We start from the raw sequence: 9,658 nt of genomic DNA on the forward strand, positions 1-9,658 counted from the left end.
AAAACCAAAACCAAAGATAAAAGGGTGGGAAATGCAGTTCAGTGAGAAGGCTCTGTCTTCAATCCCCAGTACTGCGAGGAAAAAAAAGAAAGATAAATAAAAATAAAAAGCACAAAAGGGACCTAAGACCAAAGAAGTTTGAGAATCATTATAAAGGCCCAGCATGGCTGTGACATAGTTTTTAAAGTCTGTATTGTTAAAGTCATGTAGCTTTAGTACACCCAAAAGAAAATCTCTTAAGTTTCTGCCAATTAAAATGGAGCTCTAACTATAATTATGACATTGTTCCCCCTCAGTCTTCAACTGAGCCATTAAAAAGAGATTTGGGGGCTGGGAATTTAAGCTCAGTGGTTCTGCGCCTGCCTCACAAGCTCAAGGTACCGAGTTCGATCCCTGGTACAAAAAAAAAAAAAAAAAAAAAAAAAAAAAAAAAAAAAAAAGAAAAAAGATTTGGTTACAGCAGCCCCCACATAGTTTGCTTTAATTAGGCTACGAGACCCACAAATTCAGCCTTTTAAGCCCTCAACATCTTCAAATTAAATGGCAGCTCTTTCAGACCACATGCCCCCCCCAGCCTGCTCGCCAGAGAGAAACACAAAGCCTACCTGAAGAAACAACAGCTTTCCTCTGTCCTGGGGGCAGTTGGTGCTCTGGGCTGCACATGGCTTGGGAAGACAGCTGTGTTCCCTCATTCCCATTGCCTAGGTTAGCAATAAAGCACATGCTGTGCTATAGCTGGGGAATGCCTCCAATGCAGTTCAATGCCAAGACATCCAATTAAAAGAGTTGTGCCAGAAGCAATTCTGACTTGCTGCAACTTGAAGGAGCTAAATGTGCAGTGTGCTGCAGCACTGCAGCCTAAGGATGCCAAGAAACAACCACTCCAGAACAGAGATAATAATTATTTGTTTACACATAATTATTATTAATATACGGTATCCGGAATGAGCCTGATGTGGTTTGGATTTTGCATTTAATACTTACAGTCTTCAATTTTCCTCATATTCAGATTATAAGTTAAATATACCACTGGACTAGGTCTATAAGGGAAATGTGGTGGAAGGAGGTTTCTCCAGGCAGAAGTACAGCTGCAGTACAAGATGTGGCTCAAAGGGAAAGGCTGGTGGTTACCATGACATTTTCTGCAAGAGGAATGGAGCTGGGATCAGATTGCCACAGGGGAGGCCCTCAGCCATTCCTTCCTTTGAAAAAGAAGTTGTAGGAGGCAATTAAGAGAAGACCAGAATGAAAAGAGATCTAGTCTGTTAATTCCCTTAACTTTGCGGCTTCCAGCCACTTTTTTTTTTCAAGGTCAGACTGTGCTGGGCCTTGGATATACAACAATGAGTAAAATATGCTTTCCATCTTGGTGGAGTTCACCAATCTATCTCAAAAAATTGTAAATAAAGCTACGACAGAATGTGATTGGGGCCAGGGGTGTGGAGCTCACTGACAGAGCAATTACCTACTAAGTAGAAGGCTCTGGGTTCAATCTCCAGACTGCAAAAGTAAAACAACACAACAAAAACAAATTCAATAATTAACGTTGTATTAAGTTGTACACTAGGAAAATGAGAGCAATATGAACACAGAGATTATGGATTATGTCAGAAAAGATGATGCATTAGTGAGGAGTTGAGAATGTGGTCTGAAAAAAGGCAATATGAACAAATCCTTAGGCTTGAAAATGCTTGGTTGGTTGGGGAATAGCCCCAGAAGTGTGTTGTGAATTTTTTTTTTTGAAGTATTGTGAATTTAAACTACAAGTCATTTCACATTTTATTTTTTATTTGTTTTTTGGTACTGGGGATTGAACTTGGGACCTTGTGCTTGGGACCACAAGGCAGGCAGTGGCCCCACGGAACTAAATCCCTGACCCTCACATTTTATATTTTGTGAGCAAAGGAATAGGACCATTTCAAAGGTACCCAGGAGTGAATGAATATCTAATTGGAATTTAAAAACCTGAGAAAATTTAAAAAATAAGTTTTCAGAGTTTAAATTCTTTTATATCTGGGATTCCGAATTCTATGAAAAAGGCTAATTATACTTAATACAACATTAAAATACAGAAATGGGTAGTTTTGTTATTTTCACATGCACATTGTTTATAGAAAAAATCTCAGAATCTTTTTTTTTTTTTTTTTTTTTGACATAGCAACATCAATCCAGAGATGTTCTACCACTGAGCTTCATCTCAGACTTTTTCCTTATTTTTGAGATGGGCTCTTCCTACATTCCCCTGACTGGCCTTGAACTTACAACTCTCCTGACTAAGGCTCCCCAGGAGTTGGGATTTCAGATGTGGGCCACCGCTCTTAGCTTAGAATCTTTTCAATAAAAAGCATACCATTAATAACGGTTCTTGGCTTGGGGATTTAACTCAGTGGTTCTGCCACCTGCCTCGCAAACGTTAGAAACTGAGTTCGATCCCCGGTACCAATAAACAAACAAACAAACAAATAAATAAAATGGTTCTTAATGTAACTTAAAAATACCCTTTTCTTTCCAGATTTCCTTGAGGAACAAAAAAGGGACAGAAGAGGAGCAGAAACAACAGACTTTTATAACCAGATTCAGAACCCTTGTAACACAGGGAGTGAGGAACATTTCCAAGCCTTGTGGCACACAGACTGGAGAAGATAATAGTTCTTGATCTAACACAGGGGCCTACAAACCTTCTCTCTACAGAGCCAGATCTGCCTTTACAATACAAAAGCATACACAGACCATATGTAAATGAACAAAGTGGTTTAATTTGGCCCACAGGCCTAGTTTGGTGATTTCTACCCAGAAGTGCAAGTCTTTAAAGAACTGATTACAAGAGTTCCATGGAGGCAAGTATGGTGGAACACTTTAACAATCCCAGCTCTAGGAGGCTGAAGCGAGAGGACTGTAAAGTTGAGCGGGGCCTTGACAAATGAGCAAGTTAGCAAGACCCTTTCTCAAAAAAAAAAAAAAAAAAAAAAGTGAACAAGAAGAGGAGTTGGTTTCTTCTAGAGGCAGTGGTTGGTGGGGTGGGGACATTGTTAAAGAACATTCCAGTTCAAGGCATGCACTGTGGCAGGAACAGAGGGGGCTGATTTAGGCAGAAGGAGAATGGCTGATGAGTCAGGAGTAAAGGCATAAAGTTCGTTATAGATTAAAGATTTTGGACTCTATCCTAAATGTGCCAGGAAGCTACTGCAGGGTATTGAACAGAGAATTGATTTATTTGGTAATTCAACAAATACTTATTTATAATTTTTTTTAGTACCAGGGATTGAACTCAGGACTTTCTGCTTGCAAGGCGGGCAGCAGCACCAATGAGCTAAATCCCCAGCCCAAATACTTATTTATTGAGCACTTATCATATATTAGGCACATATAAGTAAAGATCCCTACACTTTACAAGACAAGGATTCCTGTATAGAGGAGACAAACCATAAACAAGTCAGCCTTGCTGTAAGTGCTAAGAAAGAAATATACCTCTGAGGTAAGTTATGCTGAGATACCAAGAACAGATCAAAAAACAAAATAAAACAGTATGCAGAACCAGAGCAGAGAATCCAGAAGAAAAAGTGGGCAAGAATTTGGCATATAGTCAGTGATGTCCTAGGACCAATGTGATTACAGCAGGCATGGTGAAGATGGTTGAATGAGGGAGGTGGGGTCTGTTCAACAGGGCACGAAAGCTAAGGACAGCCACTCAGGTTTCAGTAGGGAAATGCTACGACTTGACAAGATTCTGCTTCATGGAAAAAATACTGGAGGGGGCCGGGCATGGTGGTGCACGCCTGTAATCCCAGCACTTGGGAGGCTGAGGCAGGAGGATCACTGTGAGTTCAAGACCAGCCTGGGCTACATAGTGAGTTTGAGGTCAATCTCAACTACATAATGAGTTCGAGGTCAATCTCAACTACATAGTGAGACCCTGTCTCCAAAAAAAAAAAAAACAACCCCCCCCAAAAAAAACTGGAGGGGCATATAAATGGAAACAAGGAAAACTAGGATATTATTCTGGTAACCCATGCCAAAGAGACAATGATGGCTCAGGATATAGTGGTAGTAGTGAAGATGAAAAACAGATTTGAAATATCTTGGAGGTAAAATTACAGGATTTATAGAAGAATTAATGATGATTCTTAGAGGTCTGGCTTTGGTAAACAGGTGGATGGGCATACCATTTATTGAGATGGGTTTGGAATGATGAAAAAACGAAAATTTTCTTTTGATTATGTTAGCTTTGACATGCCTAAGATAGTCTAATTAAACAGGCATTTTGACATAATTCTGGAACCAAGAGAGAAGGGTAGGCTAGAGATTTAAACCTGGGAATTGCTAGTTTTCAGATGATAAATGAAGCTCTGTGACTGGATTACCTAAAGGAAACATGTAGAGACCTAGGATTAAACCCTGAGAAAAACCCAACATACATACATACATTTATTTAAAGTTAGGTAGAGAGGAAAAATGACTAGCAGAGAAGACTGAAAAGAAACAGCCAGGTAAGTGGAGAAAATCTGAGTGAAGCCTCAGTGCAACCAGAAGAAGAGTGTCAAAAAGGAGTAAGTATGCCGGGGATTTAGCTCAGTGGTTCGGTGGCCTGCCTTGCAAGTGCAAGGACTCGAGGACAGGAGTACAATCCCTGTACACCCCACCCCCAAAAGGAGTAACTGTGTCAAACAGTCCAGGAAGATGCGAACAAAGTATCCATTTGATCTGCTAACATAGTAACCCTGACAAGAGTAATTCCATTGGACTGTTCCAAAAGAACATTTGTATAATCCGAGCAATGAATAAAAGGTGAGAAAGTTGAATTGGCAAGATGGAAATCTGGTTTTGAAATTTTAAAAAGTAGTATGATAAGAGGAAGAGAGGCATGTAAAGGAAACCAAAAAATAATCTGCATGCTAATGGAACAGTGCATATGTGAATGTGTTGTTTTGTTGCAGTACTAGGGAGTGAACTCAGGGCCTTGTGCATGCTGGGCAACTGCTTACCACACTGAGCTATTATCCTCAGTCCCGGGAACATAGTTTTATGGAGACAGGATTTGGTGGTTGGTTTTATTGGGAAATAACAGAGAGGAAGAAAACCAATGTTATGTGCAGTATGGATAGTGGTACTATTTATTGAGATCAAGAACACAGAAGCAAGGACAAATTAATTTTCCTCCAAAGATCATATGTTTCCATAACAATTTCTTTTTTGTGAAGGAGACCTCTGCAAGGAAAGATGTAAAATGTGACCCAGTATCTCTAAACTGTATCACTTTGTGATGTGATTAATCTCTTGATGAGATTTAAACCTCTTAGTGATGATGCTGCGCCAACCAAATCTAGTAGTCATGTAAATGCTAATCTAATCTAGTAGCCACATAAGCCAAAGGAATAAAAATGAGTTTGTACTAGTGGAAGGGATGCTAAATTCATAGTTGATGGGACAGCAGTTTTTTTTTTTTTTTTTTGGTACCGGGGCTAAAACTCAGGACCTTGTGCTTGCAAGGCAGCCACAGAGCCACTGAGCTAAATCCCTGGCAGTAATGTTTTTTTTTTTTTTTGTTTTTTGTTTTAAAAACACTGAAGACTTAGGCCAGGCATGGTGATGTGCACCTGTCCCAGCTACTGGGGTGTCTGAGTCTGGAGTATCTCCCGAGTTCTGGAGTTAGAGAGAAGCCTAGGTAACACAGCAAGAACCTTACTTCAAAAATCAAACTCAAAAAACACTGAAAACTTAAAACTGGTAATGTGTAGTGGAACTACTCTTTTATTTCTAAAGAAATGAGTCAAATTCAATACTGCTCACTCTCCGGCTTAACAACACTCTTTTGCTCCTTGTGACATTACATTGAATTTTCATGGAAGTGTTTTTAGAGAGCTTAAGTCTCCCCCTAAAGGGAAATTAGTATCAGTTCTTGTGACAACTCAGGAAAATGAATTGCTCCAGCTAGTTCAAGAGAGTGCGAAGAGAAAAGCAGACCCTGCAAGAAGATAAAATTTAGACTTAGTCCGTTCTGATGTTTATGGTAGGTGTTTGGAAAATGTTTGGAAAGCTGAATCTACAGAGAATGGATGGACTTCAGGTACGTCTACAAGCCCTCTGATCTTTAGAAAGAGATGAGGGTGGCAACCATCTCCAAAAAGTTCTAACTGTATTATTCAACAATATTGGAAGCGCTATAATGTAGCATAGCCTCCTAGCCTGATAACTGAGTTGCTGGAAGCCAGGTAGGATTCACATCCCCAGAACAAACAATTAGGTCACCCGTTAACAGGTCAGAAACCCTAGGTCCTTTCCATTCTCAATCCTTTCGGGTGGCCCACTTTTCAAAAAGCTCCAGAAGGACTGAACCCCACGAAGCCTGTTGATTCAACAGGCACCCAATTCACAGGTTCCAGGTGCTACAGGGTTTGGGAAAGCCTTGGGACTAAGATCAACTACCTTGCGTTCCTCCCCTCTTCCCCCTCACAGAGCAAGGAAGGCCTGGGGGGCCCCCTTCCCGCAGACGGCTCCCTAATGCCTCTTCCCTTATGGGTTCAGGCCCTATGAGCCAGGTTCCCTACCTGACCCAAGCGAGAAACATACTCTCCAGTCTGAATTTTACCTGCGTGAGGCCCGCCGCTTCTCCGGTGCGCAAAACCCCAACCGAGGAAAATGGAGTCGTCGAACCGAGACTGGAAAAGGATAGTACGGATCCACCGCACGGTCCCTTCGCCGCCACCGCCGCCACTGCTGCGTCAACGTGTTACGTCACTTCCGGCTCCCTGTCACTGGGAGTGGGAGGGCCACTGGTTGCCCCCCTGCCCCAGTCTCTTGGGGGCTTTCGTCCCCAGCGTGCGGAAGCTGGAAGAAAGCGATTTAGGGAAGCAGCTTTCACACAGGCCTCGAAACACAAAAAGGGGTTCGAAGACAACCTGGCCCTGAGAGTTCCTCAAGCTGCTCTAGCCAAAGAAACCATGAAGATCAGACAAGGGCGCCTTCACTTCCTTTAGTCCGTGGTTCAGCCTTCAGCTTCCGGTTCCGGGGAGGGGCTAAATTTTCTTGGAGGATTAAGGGGTCTGAGGTCCAGCTGGGATGGCTGTTGTACCGCTGTTGTTGTTCGGGGGTTTGTGGAACGCTGTGGGAGCATCCAGTTTGGCTGTCGTTACTTGCGGTTCTGTGGTGAAGCTACTCAACACGCGCCATAATGTCCGACTTCACTCACACGACGTGCGCTACGGGTCAGGTACTGCTGAGAGGGCTGGAGCGGCCTGGTAGACTGGAGGAGGCGGGGCCTTGGAAGGTTAGGGGTACCCTGGGGAGGTTTCTGAGGTCCAGAGGAAGTGAGGTGAACTGAGCTGTTTCAAGGCAATTTAATCTTAATATCTGCTTCTATGTAGTGAGCTACTTGCCACGCATGTTACATATGTACTTTCCCCAATTTTTAAAACAAAATGGATACTATTGTTACTCTAATCCTTACAGATGAGGAAACATTGAGAGAAATTAAATCGCTTACTTAACTCCTTGCAAACTAGCGAATGACAGACAGGATTGGATTCAGATCTATCCAGGTACAAAACTTGCTTTTAGCTGCTCTGGCCTGTCTCCATTCAGTGTGAGAGAGACAAGACAGGTAGAAAGTTACAGTAAGGGATATATCTCTAAAATCTCAAACTCCAATTGATTATGCTATTTGATTGCAACCCTCAGTTTTGCACCTTATGTATGCTTTTAGCGCCTATCTTTTGGCCCCTTTTTACTCAATCTTTCTTTTAAAGAACTTAAAGCAATAACAGGCATTATAGAGGAAACTGACTTTTACCATTAAGATTAAAATACTTAATAATAAGTAATTTGTGGGTCTATTCATTTAACATAGACTTAATGAACCCATGACAAAGTGAATCTGCCAAGTCACAAGAAAGAGAGTAAAATAGACAAAAAAGGAGAGAAAGAAGTTCAAAGGCTGAATTAGCTCAGTGATAGACTGCTTACCACATGCAAGGCCCTGTATTACATCCCAACACTGAAAAGAAAAAGAAGAAAAACAGCGAGATGTGAGGAGCATAACTTAGATGACTAATGATGCTATTATCTTAGAGAGGAAGTTCTCTCAGATGAGCTGGACTGTAAGTTCATGATTGGGGTGGGGGACCTGACTGACCAGTTGAACTAGGAAAGGAACTGAGTTGTCCTTATTGGGATGTCCTAACAATCCTAGCAATTATTCAGGTGAGCACTAACTATACTTTAGGCTTAATTTTAATTTGATCTGTTTTTCTCTTTTGAATCTACTGAATTAGGATAGAGGTAGAGAGAAGCTTAGCAGTAAAGAATTGTAGGTTTCAAATACTCTTGGAGCTCAGAAAAGGGTTCTGTGCTGAATTTGAGATAGAGTTACATACAGCATCTGACAGATGGTGTTTGTGGTGTGATGAGAGTATATGAAATTGCTCGGATTCAATTGTGGTTCTTACTGTGAAAATTACAGTAAATTCTGTGTCAACTTGAAGCACTGGAGATACTTGAAAAATGTACAAATGCTTTTGTCCTGAGTCCCAACAAGTGCCTAAGAACTACTGATGGAAGTAGAAGTAGAAGTCTGGGTAATCTCAAAGTATAAGGATTAGGGTGGAGGAGAAAAAAATAAAAGATGAAATGGAGACCATAATTTAGTGAGCAGAGCTGTAAGGCAGTAACTAGAAGAACAGTTGGTTTGTCTTTTTTCTTTTCTTTGTCTTTAAAAAAAAAAAAGATGTAACAAAACATACAGGCAGATGCCTGTAATGCTAGCACTGCATGGCTGAGGTAGGAGGAGAATCATGAGTTTCAGACTAGTTTAGGTTAGGTGGCAATTTCAAAGCCAGTCTGGACTACATAGTGAGAAACTGTCTTTAAAAAAAATCAAAACAAATGTATGAGCTGAGTGGGAGAAGTCAGTAGAGAGGAATTGATAGTTTGTTACATTTGCCCAGATAAGTAGTACCTACAAAGTATAAAGTGTTATGTGGTAAAAGGGCAGTATCATTAAAAGCTTGTGGTCAGGTAGAGCCCAGGATGTGAAGACAAAGATGAGAGTATTTGAGGAAAGTATCTGGGAAATACTGTATGGGGAACTTTCAAAGAATTGGGGAATGAATGAAGCCTAGGGAAAAGAATATCCCTGGAGTTTATGAGAGAGTAACCTACTTGGAGGAACTTAGCAGAAAATAAGGCAGGAAGAAGAAAGGTAGAACATAAGTGGTAAAGAGTGTTAGTTCCAGTTTAACTCCAGCCTTGTTACAGCTGCATACTTCATACTTTCTAACACGCCATTATAAAGTGGGGTTCATAATATACCTAACTCAGGCTGGGGATTTTGCTCAGTGGTTCCACCACCTGCCTCCCAATTGCAAGGTCCCAATTTCAATCCCCAGTATAAAAAAAATTTATATATGTGTGTGTGTGTGTGTGTGTGTGTGTGTGTGTGTATACATGTATATGTACATGTATGTGTGTGTATATATATATATATATATATATATATATATATATATTTGTACACACACACACATATATTCCTAACTCAGAGAACAGATGCATGTATTAAATAACATGAGAACAAAGGACTTGGGTTAGTGCCTGAGACCTGGTAAATGTTCAGCATATATTAGTTAACTATGAGTTTTATATGTGTGTGTGTGTGTGTGTGTGT

At 41.0% G+C, this 9,658-nt stretch overlaps 2 protein-coding genes across 3 annotated transcripts in view; one reads left to right on the forward strand and one right to left on the reverse strand.

Annotated features, from left to right (window-relative positions):
* Supt6h (SPT6 homolog, histone chaperone and transcription elongation factor) overlaps positions 1 to 6,959 on the reverse strand; it is a 35,051-nt gene extending 28,092 nt beyond the window's left edge. Inside the window, exon 1 of the mRNA XM_010642305.3 lies at positions 6,587 to 6,959. The gene's annotated coding sequence lies outside the window, so the exon portion shown is untranslated. The remainder of the gene's footprint in view (positions 1 to 6,586) is intronic.
* A 5-nt stretch (positions 6,960 to 6,964) lies between these two features.
* Positions 6,965 to 9,658, forward strand: part of Sdf2 (stromal cell derived factor 2) — an 11,818-nt gene continuing 9,124 nt past the window's right edge. For both annotated transcript variants that reach the window (XM_010642303.3, XM_010642304.3), the window contains exon 1: positions 6,965 to 7,207. In XM_010642303.3, coding sequence (XP_010640605.1) covers positions 7,057 to 7,207 — 151 coding nt within the window. In that variant the 5' untranslated portion in view covers positions 6,965 to 7,056. The remainder of the gene's footprint in view (positions 7,208 to 9,658) is intronic.

This window comes from Fukomys damarensis, unplaced genomic scaffold (assembly GCF_012274545.1).
Source record: "Fukomys damarensis isolate Sample0158 unplaced genomic scaffold, DMR_v1.0_HiC HiC_scaffold_13, whole genome shotgun sequence".
Classification (NCBI taxonomy): Eukaryota; Metazoa; Chordata; class Mammalia; order Rodentia; family Bathyergidae; genus Fukomys; species Fukomys damarensis.